At 39.2% G+C, this 13,396-nt stretch overlaps 1 protein-coding gene across 6 annotated transcripts in view; it reads right to left on the bottom strand.

Annotated features, from left to right (window-relative positions):
* Positions 1-13,396, bottom strand: part of RPGR (retinitis pigmentosa GTPase regulator) — a 69,905-nt gene that overhangs the window by 30,064 nt on the left and 26,445 nt on the right. For 5 of the 6 annotated variants that reach the window (XM_055564195.1, XM_055564197.1, XM_055564196.1 and 2 more), the window contains 3 exons: positions 9,095-9,192; positions 8,639-8,701; positions 5,347-6,291 (listed from right to left, as the gene is read on the bottom strand). In XM_055564195.1, the coding sequence (XP_055420170.1) occupies positions 5,347-6,291; positions 8,639-8,701; positions 9,095-9,192 (1,106 nt within the window). The remainder of the gene's footprint in view (positions 1-5,346; positions 6,292-8,638; positions 8,702-9,094; positions 9,193-13,396) is intronic. The other variant, XM_055564199.1, reaches the window with a different exon arrangement.

Below are 13,396 nucleotides of genomic sequence, written 5' to 3'. Positions count from 1 at the left end.
AATTAAGGGATTCTGAAGGAGATCAGCCCTGGGTGTTCTTTGGAAGGAATGATACTAAAGCTGAAACTCCAGTACTTTGGCCACCTCATGCGAAGAGCTGACTCATTGGAAAAGACTCTGATGCTGGGAGGGATTGGGGGCAGGAGGAGAAGGGGATGACAGAGGATGAGATGGCTGGATGGCATCACTGACTCAATGGACGTGAGTCTGAGTGAACTTCGGGAGTTGGTGATGGACGGGGGGCCTGGCGTTCTGCGATTCATGGGGTCGCAAAGAGTCGGACACGACTGAGCAACTGAACTGAACTGAACTGAGGAAAGCTAGAGATTCATCTTCAAATCGTATTTTTATCATTGGGCAGAAAAAACTATCTGCCCAAGAACACAGGGGTATCAGCAAATACTGTTAAGCAACAGTTCAGGCAGAGTTATAGGAACTCTTTCTCCCTGGTGTTCCTTCAAGAATCTATACTTACCTAAAGTCCCTGATAGGTTGGAGGGCCACAGGAGGTTAACTGAGAGCAGCCCTAACTTCTTGAGATCCACCTGATTTGGGGTAGCTTCTGTCCTCTTTTTGGTGCTTGGTACGTAAATATTTGTTGACTGAATAATACGCACCAAATATAAGTTATGTGTCAGGTACTGGGCATATAATATCACATTTAACTTTCATAATGGAAAGAAGGAAAGGACGGAATTACAGCACCTTCCTCTGTGGTAGCATTTTATTTTTAATCTACACGTATACAGTAATAGAAATACAGTATAGAAATCAATTATTTCTAGAGTGAAATAATAGAGAACATTTCAATTACACTCACCTGGAGTGCTGCCAGTCTGCAGCGGCAGATGTTTCTGTGGTCCTCCTTTGTATCTTACCTTATTTTTCTGCCACAGTGCTCATTTGAAACTGTAATTCAATGGATTCTACATACACAACTCACACTTGCCTCAGAAATGATCACTGATATTGCCTCAGAAATGATCACTGATCAAGTACAGTAAAAGCCTGATCAACCAGCAGATGTGGACAATAAAGAGGGAACTAGTTACTCCAATCTACTTAGCCAAGTATTAATTCAGGTCTGAAGATGACTAGGCCAGTGCTCTTTTAACCAGAGCACTAGGCCTGCATGAATGACTGCTTCTAAAAGAGCATAATTTTTTTGTCTTTGGCTGCTGCTGCTAAGTCGCTGCAGTTGTATCTGACTCTCTGCGACCCCACAGATGGCAGCCCACCAGGTTCCGCCATCCCTGGGATTCTCCAGGCAAGAGTACTGGAGTGGGATGCCATTGCCTTCTCCATTGTCTTTGGCTAGAGAAAGGTAAAGAAAAGGGTAAGAAATGCTGTTTACAAATGGTTATCTCAACTGGTTCAAATACTGAGATGGACATATTTTAAGAGCATCATTTCAGTACTGAGGCTGATTGTCTCTTGAGTGGAAGATGAACAGCCAGACCTTTACCGCTGTACTTGAGCTGAAGAGTTTCTCTTCTCCTTGGAGGTTTTTCCTCTATGAGCTCCACTTCTGTCATCCACCCTATTTAATCCTAAGTCTACTTCTAAACTTCTAAAGCAACCACACTTGGCACTAGAATCAACACAACACATACATTTTAATCTAGGTATTAATTCAATTCTAACATTAATGAATGTGGTAAAACACTGCAATGCCAAACCCACATATTTGGTTAGTTAGTGGAAGCTACCAGAGGGTCTCACAGCTAAAAGAAGATTTACAACTACCTTTAGGAATTTTTCCACTTTCTATCTCGTCTTTCTCCTCAAGGAAAATCAAATGTGTAAGCAATTCAACCTACACGAAATTCACAGGATGTCTACCATCACAATCCTCCTTGATAAAAGGAAAGTATAAGAAATCCATCATGTCTAAGATATTGAAGGGGCTGGGAAAGGAAAGCCATGAAGAAACAAACTGGCTGCATTATACACAATGGAATTACTCTAGTGGAAATCTAGCCTCTCTAAAATTCAATATCTAAAAGTTTCTCTTTTCACAAACAACTACTGACTGTATACATTTAATTTTTATTTTACTTGAAACATTTTGACAAACAGCAAACAGAGAATTACAGAATAGTGAATGAAGAATACATTGAAGGTAAGTAATAGACATTGGGAATGGCAGTACTGGGAACGAAGGTCTGACAATACAGTGAAAGCTCAGAAATTATAGGAGATGGAAATACAGAATTACAGAAGACAAAAGATATTAAAGCTATCATAATTTAAGAGTAAATAACATTTTATAGAAAACTGGATTAATTGTAAAACATGATTTTTCTTCCTTAAAAATTTTCTTAAGCAAATAACAAACATGTTAGAATGAAAGAATCTAAGAGTTACAAAGGGCTTTCATTATCATACCATCTAATCCATTCTATTTTACAGATAAGGGAACGGAAGCCCAGTGAGTAGCTTTGCCTGGCCAGTAACCACTTAAAAGATTTTCATACTTCTAGAATATATGTTCATTTTCATTTCATTATATATTCTGTCATTTACCCAACAGTAACTAAAAGAGACAGTAGAGTCTAAACTCTGAACCCAACTGTCACTTTGTAGATTGTTGCAAAAGGGACACATTAAAGGTAAAAAGCACAAAGGAGTATTACTCAGCCATTAAAAAGAAAACATTTGAATCAGTTCTAATGAGTGGATGAAACTGGAGCCTATTATACAGAGTGAAGTAAGCCAGAAAGAAAAACACCAATACAGTATACTAATGCATATATATGGAATTTAGAAAGATGGTAACAATAACCCTGTGTACGAGACAGCAAAAGAGACACTGATGTATAGAACAGTCTCATGGACTCTGTTGGAGAGGGAGAAGGTGGGAAGATTTGGGAGAATGGCATTGAAACATGTATAATATCATATATGAAACGAGTCGCCAGTCCAGGTTCAATGCACGATACTGGATGCTTGGGGCTGGTGCACTGGGACGACCCAGAGGGATGGAATGGGGAGGGAGGAGGGAGGAGGGTTCAGGATGGGGAACACATGTATACCTGTGGCGGAGTCATTTCGATATTTGGCAAAACTAATACAATTTTGTAAAGTTTAAAAATAAAATAAAATTTAAAAAAAATGTGAATTCCTCATTTAGCTTTAAAGTAACACCCATTCTTATAAAATTATTCTATATGGTAGGCAAACTATAGTCATAGACTGAAAAAAACTATGCTAACATAAATAGTTATAAGAGATTAGACATTTTTATAACCCTTAAAGATCTGTGCCATTTTTAAAGGGACTTACTTATATACACAAACAAAATACTTTTATAATATACTCCTTCCTAACACTGTCTTTAGTGAGGAAGTAGAATATTAACTATATGCTATGACCTTTTGATATTTTTAGCTATATATTTATAATTTGGGGGGACACCAAAATATTAGTTTAAGAGAAGCCAAAATTTACCAGTGCCTCAAGTTATCTTTATGAGTTTATACTGTACCACATGTAAAGTAATCATGACACAAAATCAATGTAATAGAATGAGTGCCTATTATGCATAAGATGTTAAAATTGTTTGGCTGGACATAATCAGGTCAAATTCAAAATCTGTTACTTCAATTCCAAATAATGTGGTAATACATTATTCCAAAATTTTTTGGAACCTGGTGGCCCATTTACTAAAAGTTGTTTTGACTGCACTGGTATTTTGAACCTCTGTACTCCATGCCCTTTCCCCTTTCCCTCCCTGTTAGCAGTAAACTTCTTTGGATGTGTTCTATCTTTGTCATATTTCCCAGATCCTCTGATTTTGCTCACTTTGGATTCCCTTCCCCCACCCTTTCTTCCCTGCCTTCCACTTTCTTCACTGCCTGTCTCCTGGCACTTTCCCTTCTCTTCCTCATCGTTCTCTTCTTCTTCCTTCTCCTCTCCTCTCCCATTCTCTTTCTCTTTCTTCTTCCTCACCACCCACTCCTTCTCTTCCCTTTCCATGCCTTCCCTCTCTCTCTCCCCTTCTCCCTCCTCCACTCTTTCTCCCCCCTCCTCTTCTCCCTCTCCCTCTCCTCCCAGCCCCTCCCCCTCTTTCTCGCCTTCTCCTTCCCCTTCTCCCTCCTCTTCCTCTCCTTCCCCCTCTTCTCCTTCTGCCTCTACCTCCTCCTCTCCTTCTCCCTCTTCTAACTCTTCTTCCCCCTCTCCTTCTTCTTCTTCCTCTCCCTCATCCCCTCCCCCCTCCTCTTCTTCCTCTCCTTCCTGCTCCCCATCCCCTTCCTCCTCTCCCTCCCCATCCCCTTCCTCCTCTCCTTCCTCTCCCTCCCCTCCTTCCTCTCCCTCCCCATCCCCTTCCTCCTCTCCCTCCCCATCCCCTTCCTCCTCTCCCTCCCCATCCCCTTCCTCCTCTCCCTCCCCATCCCCTTCCTCTTCCTCCTCTTTCTGTTCCTCCTCATCCCCTTCCCCCGTTCCTTCTCTCTCCCCATCTCCTTCCTCCTCTCCCCCATCTCCTTCCTCTTCCTCATCCCCTACCTCCTCTACCTCTCCATCTCCTTCCACCTCTCCCCCTTCTGCTTCCTGTTCCTCCCCATCCCCTTCCTCCTCTCCCTCCCCATCTCCTTCCTCCTCCTCTTCTTCCTCTCCTTCCTGCCCCTCCCCATCCTCTTCCTCCTCTCCCTCCTCTTCCTCCTCTCCCTCCCCTTCCTCCTCTCCCTCCCCTTCCTCCCCTTCTTCCCACCCCTTCCCCTCCTCTGCCTCCTCTCCCTCCCCTTCCTCCTCTCCCTCCCCTTTCTCCTCTTCTTCCCGCCCCTTCCCCTCCCCTGCCTCCTCTTCCTCCCCTTCCTCCTCTTCCTCCCCTTCCTCCTCTCCCTCCTGCCCCTCCCTATCTCCTTCCTCCTTTCCCCCTCTTTCCTGCCCCTCTTCATCTCCTTTCCCCTCTCCTTCCTCTCCGTCCTGCCATCTCCCCTCTTCTAACTCCTCCCCCTCCCCCTCCTGCTCTTCCTCCTCTTCTTTCTCTTTCCCTTCTTCTTTCTCCTTGTCTTTCTCTTCTTCCCCTTCTTCCTCATCTGCCTCCTCCTCTCCCTCCCCACCTCCTTGCTCCCTCTCTCCTGCTTCTTTCCTCCCTGTGCTTCTTTCCTCTTGGTGGCCCTGTTCCCTCTCCTTTTGCTGTCGTTCCTCCTCCTCCAGGTCTTTCTCTCCCTTACTCAGGCTCTCTATTACTCCCTCTCCCATGTCTTCCCCCTCTTCTCCTTCCTCACTTCCTGTTCTACTTCTCTGTTCCACTCCTGAATTACTTTCCTTTCTGATTCCCTCACCTCCACCTTCAGGCACGTGTTCTGCCTCTCCCCCTAGCTTTCCCTTGCCTTCACTCACCTCAGCTCTGTCTGTAAGGTCATCTGACAGGAGCTCTGTTTCCTCTTTCTCTTTTTCTCCACACTCCTCCTCATTTGCCTCTATCTCTTGCTCCTCTATTCCACTTCCTTCCGAATCTTCTCCTTCCTGTTCCTCTGGGATCCTTGGTAAGCGATCACACTTAAACTCATATTTTGCCATGATTCTGGATAGCCTGTGTCTGGCCTCTTCATGTCTTCGTTTAATAAATGTTCTGCTATACCACACATTTTGATTAATTTCCACTTCATCATCCTCTTTCTCGACACTGTTAAATTCTATTGACTCAGGCTGCTGGAAACCATCAGCTATACTTCGCTGACTTTCACTTTTACCTTCCAAATAACTGTCTTCCTCCTCTATAGATGCTTGTTCACTGTCAAAGATCATATCTTGCTTGTCCCCTTTACTTTCCTTAACAAAATCTTTATCTTCTTCATCCTCAATATTCATGTATCTACTTGGTAAGTCATCAAAAAACGTATCAATATTTTTTCTATTCTCTTCAGTTTTTCTTATAGCCTTCAGATCTGTCATTTTCACCAGATCACTTTCCATTTCAGAGACTATTTCATTTGCTTCTGAATCCTTCTGACTTTGTCCTTCATCACTTTCCTTTTCTATTTCCTCAGTATTAAGTGGATAGACATCATGCTTATTTTCATGTCTAAAGGTCCCTTTTTGCAAACCCTCTGCACTGGTGCTGGTCTGAGGACTTTGCTGGTCTGAGTCATCACCTACGTCCTCATCTGAAAATGTTTCCATAGACATAGCCACTGGCATCACATACATTCCTTGTGCCAAAAGTTGCTCATATACTCTCCCTTCTGTCACTTTTGGGGATATCTCTTCATTTTCATATTCATTACTATCATCACTTTCAGTATAAGTTGTATGCTGCTTCGGTTTCTCAATTATTTCTTGTTTCTGTAAATTTTTTGAAGTAATCGTCATACTACTATTAGTTGATAAAGTTAACTTATTTATTACAAAATACCAAGATTTTCCATTATCATAAATTTCACTTGGAGAATTAAAATGCCCAATTTTATCAGATATTTTCCTCAGATTTTTTTTTTTTTTTGGAGGGGGATAATTTATGCCATTCTCTGTCTGTGGAGCATCTAATTTTGATTCAGTAATATGAATCTGTGTTTAACTTTCAAATTTACCACCTGCCTTAACTTTGCCATTACTCACAGTACCAATATTTATTCTCTGCCCCTTTTCTTAATCTGAATCAATTCTTAAATATGTTTCCAGACTGATTTTGAAAAATACTGTTAAAAAATGTACACTTTTCTACTTTCCCTATTGTTTTGTCACATTTTGATTGGTCTTTTGAGTCCACAAAATTCTGAAAATGAAAGAAACTAAATGAAAATATGAATTTTTAAAAAACTTGAAATAAGAAAAACCTTATTTCTAGAAGAAAAAATCTGAAAATTACAATGAAATGTTTTTATCAATACACTACATAATAATGAATAGATTTTTCTTTTCTAAACAAAATCTTTTGAGTTTTCAAATTTTTGACCCTCTTCCTTTTATTTACTATATTCTTTAATTATAATACTTTGCATACATAAAAAACTATGAGAAAAATACTTGAAGTAAAATATAAAATTTTATTAAAATTTTATAAACTTCTATAAAAACTTATATAATGAACCATTGAGGTTTTAATGATATATTAAGAATATGAAATTAATTTCTTGCTGGACAAAATAAGGCAAATCAAATTGTTGATCTAAATTCTATAAGCTAATGGACTGAAATAGTTGATGAATTTGAGTCTCTAGATAGTAAAAGCTCACTAAATCAAGTTTTATAAATTGTAAATTGTAAAGAGACCCAGGAAGAGGTCGTTTTTTGCTAAACACATTATTAAAACAGCATAAGTTAAAAATATATAGAAATACTATAATAAATCTTTTTTATTCACTAAAGTAGGTTTGGTAGGGCCTCCACGTAAAAAGACTATATGAAATATAAAATATATATTAGTTTAAAAGAAAGTGCTTTCCTTTTCTGTTTGTTCTCGGTCTCTTCTTTAAAAAGTCACAATTCTTTCAACAGCCCTAAGACAGACAGAGGCCCAGCTGCCAGAAATGATTTCTAAATGCATGTGCCTTTATTTCCTTAGCACAAAAAAGCAGCACAGAAGAGGCAGAGCCCAGAGTCTAAGAGGAAGGAAAGACACACAAAAGATGTCTGCTTGGAATTACAGTCAAGTCAACAAATCAGTTAGTCACTGAGCTTTGACAACTGTGTTAGGAAAAAAGCTCTTTCATTTTCAAAAAGAATGCTGTTACTCAATATACCTCTCAGTAAGATATAGATGGGCTTCCCTGGTGGCTCAGAGGTTAAAGTGTCTGCCTGGAATGCGGGAGATATGACTAATGAGGACTGGCACTAAATTTTTATAATTTACCCAGATTCTCTTGCATTTCAGTGACTTTGATTTTGAGAATTTTTAGTTTAACAATGTGGCAAAGTACTAGAAATATAAATGAAATGTTTTCTGGAGACTTCGTCCTTCAATTTGCATTTCTCCAATTTATATTTCTAATCCTGAACCCTTCATCATTTCACCTCACTGGTCCTTCAAGCCAGAAAATGCAAATAATTTCAGGACAGGCTTTTATCTCTCCAGGGTTGTGAAAAACCAGAATATTCCCTCCTCTTCTATTCATTTGCTATTCATTAAAAGTCTCTATCACTCATGCATGGTTTCTGACTAATTTCCAAATGTTTAATCTTGTTTTTATGCTACCAATTCCTTGATAAATTAAAGCCTATTCCAAACATTGTAAAAGCAATTATCAAATATTTTAACTAAAAACCACAAAACTTTAGAACTGGAAAAGAAGTTAATACCATCCTGTAAGGTCAGCAAGGTAACTCACCCAAAGTCCTACTCAAACAAAGTGTGAGAGGCACTCATAAACAACTGTAGCCTCTTACAACACTTAAGAATGGTAATAAATATCCTTTGCCTTGACTGTAACAAAGTATGGATATTGTCACTTATTAATGACTCCAAAGAGCAAATTTCAGCTGTGAAATTCTGCCAGTCTTGTTGTATCACAGAAAATACATACCAACAGAATAAGCCCAAATGGAGACTATACATATTATATCCCCATCTTTTAAATCCTAAAGTAAGTGAATACTTACCTTTCTTGAGTTCTTTCCAGAAATCTTTCAAGACAAATATAAACAATTTAAACTGTTCTTCCCACCATAGTGAAAATAACTCTCTGTATCATACCTTTTGCTTTTGAATTGGTGATAATTTTGGTTTTTCATTGGAATTCAGGTGCAACATGTGTGTCTGAAATAAATTAAAAAAAATATGTTCTAAAAAAATAAAGACTATATAACTGATTATATACTTATACATATGATTATATATTTATGTATCATTATATGTTGATTTAAAATACATATAAACAAAATTAATACAAAACAGTTCAGACAATCATATAATCAATTTTCAATTGCATAATAATAATGTGAGGGCTGAAATTAATTTTACAGTACTTAATCTATACTTCACTAAATCTGAGTTTAAAATAATAAATAAAACCAAGACAAAAACAAAAAGCTTTTTTCTGTGTATATAATGGCTTAGGAAGTACCCATATACACAGACATACAAATACAAATACATGAGGAACTAAAACTCAAATTTGTATCTATATTGCACAAATAGGAAAACCAGTACCATATTTAAGACATCAGCAGTTTCTCCAAGGCTTTCTGAATCCTCTGCCGAAAGACTGTCTGTATCTTTCTCTTGGGTCATTTTATGTTGAAAATAATCTGAATGATTAACAGAGAAAAGATAGAACCAGATTTCAACAGAAAAGTGAAAGACAACTAGACAATAAACAGAAATTATTCTGCAATATAAAAGTACAGTTAGAATTTTACTAACAGGTCAGTTGGTAAAGAATCCACTTGCAATGCAGGAGACCCTAGTTCGACTCCTGGGTGTGGAAGATCTGCTAGAGAAGGGGTAGGCTACCCACTCTGGTATTCTGGCCTGGAGAATTCCATGGGCTATATAGTCCATGGGGTCGCAAAAAGTCGGACACAACTGAGTGACCTTCACTTTCTAAGGTCCTTTAACCTCATATTAAGGGAACTGAACAGAATTCATTCACAGTGATAGCAGTATTTAAAATCTTTCTGAAAATTTAAAGACCCTGACACTGATAAGATAACAACCGCTTCATTCATATGAACAGAGAAACATTATTCCTTTGGGGTAAATACTACCAGGTATCAAGCACTATGATGGCTAGTGCCCAAAAGATGCCCATCAACTTATACCCTCCTGCTATGCATACCCTTGTGTAGTTCCCTTCCACATTTTACCAGGTTGGTCTGTATGGCCAATAAAATAAGCAGATCAATTTGATGTTACTGTGGCTTATGTCTCAGTCCTCTCTCTCTCTCTCTCTTGGATCACTTGCTCTGGGGGAAGCCATGCTATGAGTATACCCAAGGAGAAGCCCATGTGATGAAGAAGTCCAGCCTCCTGCCAATGGCCACGTGAGTGAGCTTGCAAGAGGAGCATGAAACATCCTGAACCAGAATCACTCAGCTAGACTGGTCCTGGATTTTTGACCCTTAAAAACTGTGTGAGATAGTAAATGTTTGTTGTTTTAGCCTTAAGTTTTAGGGTCATTGCTTAGGTAGCAACAGAAAAACAGTACAAAGACCTAGAAACTTTCACAGAAAACCGTAAGATTATTACATCATAAAGCAGATAATGAAAAGTTACAAGCTTCATTTGACCTTACATTTTTCTCAACTACTATATCCCCATTTAGCACATATATACGTATTTGAGAGGAGCTCCTTAATGAAGTCTTCATTGAAAATGCCAGTCCACAGTGCTCTCTCCCTTATAAATTCGTTCAATTCCAATGAACGAATAATCAGTGTGTCTTCATTCCATGTGAGGTATTAGGTAGGGGATATCAACTTAAGTAACTGCTAAATCTTAATGAACTTATAGTCTAGACGGGAATACAAAATATGTGATATAGGAGAATGAGAAATCCCATCCAAATGTGGGAGATCAGGAAATTTTTCACTAAGGAGTTACAGGGAATGATGGATGAGTAGAATTCTGAGAGGTAGGGATGGAGGTAAATGGGGAAGAAAATAAGTCTAGTGCTAACAGAAGCTGTGGAACAGCTGCCCTGAAAGTTTACCATGTGCTTGGAACAAAGGCTTCTATAACCGTCAGGTTAACTCCATGATAATAAGAGAGGTAAGTGTTATATCCCCATTTCACAAATGAATACATTAAGGTTCAGTGACTCTTTTGGTGTCAAGTGTCAATCTCAAGTCTGCCTGGACTTTATAGGTTTTCCACTCAGTCTGACTATGAAGAGCTTCAGTTTGATCAACATCAGGGCTCAATAAACTTTTTCTGTAAAAGGCCACACAGCAAACATTTTAGGCTTTATGGCCATATGGTCTCTGTCCTAATAATCAAACTCTGCCACTGAAGTGTGAAAGCAGCCACAGACAATACCTAAATGAATGGTTTGAAGACAAAGGCTACTGAGAGATGAAGCTGGAAAAGCTGGTGGGAGTTACATGGGAAATTTACACTTATTAAAAAAAAAGACTAGGGATCCTCTGAAGACACTGGAGCAGATGGGAACTAAACAGCACCAGAAGGAGATTAACATAGAAAAGTATGAACCAGGACAGACTGGAGATGGCAGAGAGGAAGTTTAGAAAATAGTATATTGTTTAAGGTCATGGTCTTGGCCTTATGCTTAACAGAGAAAACAGAAATCATCGGACCTGATCTGTTTTATCTTCTCACCAACAAACGTACACCTTTACCTATATTTTCCTGTTAAAATGTAGGATGTGTCTTTCCTCTTAACAAAGACTGTTCTGTATGCCAGCCCCTCCTGTCTTCTCAAGAGCTTTGCACCTTTGGTTACACTCTTTCTTTCATGTGCTGCCAGTCTCTCTGGAACTACTGGTTCATGTCCATTAGCATACAAATACGCTCTCATATTTCCCACTCCCTCCACATCTGCCTCTAGCTCCCTCTAGCTGCCCCATTTCTCTGCTCCTCTTCATGACCAAAATAGGCAAAAGAACTATCTACACACTTTATCGCCCCTTCACGTCCTCGTTTCCCCTTCATGCCTCAACTTTTAACACTCTGCCTTCTGTCCTGATCTTTCCCTGGAGCTACTCTTGTCAGGATCACCAAAAATATCCATGATGCCAGATCCATGGGATGCTTCTTTGTACTCTTTTTTCTTGAGCTTTGAGCAGTACTTTGAATTTGTGACCCTACTCTCTCCTCATTTTCCTCCTCCTGCCCTACTGGCTGATAAGGTTGAGAAAAGTGGCTTTGCTGGTCCTCCCTCTCCTACCCTCTAAACATCAGACAGTCTCGAGGCAAAATGCTGAGCCCTCTTTTCTTCCTGCTCTACTCTCTATAGTGATTTCACCAACTTCCATGAATTATAAATACCATCTCCATGTTGATGGTTTCCAAATTTCTATCTCTTTGTCCAGATCTCTATTCTGAATGTTACACTTTCATTTTCAACAGCCTGCTTGATATGTCTGCTTGGATGCCTCACAGGGATCTCAAAGTCAGTTTTTAACTTTTTTCCTTCAAAGCAGTCAACCATCCTCCTGCCTACACATCTATGTGTAATTTATTAACAAGTTCACCTGGTTCTATGTCTAAAATGTATTTCCCATGGGCTCCTTTTTATATCCACTGTGAACACCTTAGGTCTGTACACCATCATTTCTTGCAAAAGGCTCTGAAGTTTTCTTCCCACCTCTAATCTGGTATACCTGCATCCACACATAGGCAAAAATGATCATCTTAAAACATAAATGGGATTGGAACACATTACTCCACTGTTTAAAATCCTTTAATGACTTTCTATTACACTTAAGAAAAACACTCAAATCACTTAGGCCTCTCATGGCCTATAAAACCATGAATTTTTTTTGCTGTCTCTTTTTCCAACATCATCTTGTCCTGTCTTTTCCTTCACTCTTGATTTTCCTTCACTCACTTTCTCTTCAACCCCAATGATCTTTCCTTTTCCTATAGACTGCCTTTAACTACATTATTTTCTTTGCCTGGAATAGACACATCCTCTCTCTTTGTGTGGTTATTTTCTTATCCTTTGTTTTAGCTTAAATGTCACCTTCTCATCTATGTCTTCCCTAACCTCCTTAGCTCCATAAGAAACACTGAAATCCACAAATTTAGAAAAAGTCACATTATATGTTGGATGTATGCTCAGTCAGTCGTGTCTGACTCAATGTAATCCCAAGGACTGTAGACTGTCAGGCTCCTCTGTCCATGGAATTTTGTAAGCAAGAATACTGGAGTGGGTTGCCATTTCCTCCTCCAGGGATACAAGTTTCAAAATACTTCTTATTAAGTTTGTTTTAGTAAACAGTCACAAGAAGATAAGGGATGGCTTTTCCTTTTACCCTAAAAAATTCTATCTTCACATTCTAATCTCTGGAAGTGCCAAACAACTTGCCCCAAACTATAAACTTCTCTTTTCCTTGCACACACTGTTGTCAGAATCTACTTTTCCCATGTACAGGGCTGAAGAGTACCAGTGATTCTTATCTCCAAAGGAAACGCAAAAGTTGTGGTAAGAGGTAAGAAACCCTGCTCCTTATCAAGGTCCTAGATGTAGGGAATATTCCATTCCCATGGTCCACAGTTCTTGCCTGAGTTCCTGATCCTTTGTTACCTCAACCTTTTCTGTAGGTTCCTGAGCCCAAAGATATTAAAATTATCTGTCCCACTGTTTTTAATCCCAGATGCCCAGATTATCTTAATTCCAAACCTACTGCTTACTCTGGTTTCCTAGTCCTGGCTTCCTGCCCTGTCCCTATCATCTGAGCACATGCCATGTGGCAACATAAACACATTCCTAAGATACATATAGTTAATAAATGTTGGAGCTGGCATCTGCTCCCAGATCAATTGGACTCT

Source organism: Bubalus kerabau, chromosome X, assembly GCF_029407905.1.
Source record: "Bubalus kerabau isolate K-KA32 ecotype Philippines breed swamp buffalo chromosome X, PCC_UOA_SB_1v2, whole genome shotgun sequence".
Taxonomy (NCBI): Eukaryota; Metazoa; Chordata; class Mammalia; order Artiodactyla; family Bovidae; genus Bubalus; species Bubalus kerabau.
The sequence above is the reverse complement of the archived record's forward strand: the minus strand, read 5'-3'. Positions and strand labels throughout refer to the sequence as shown.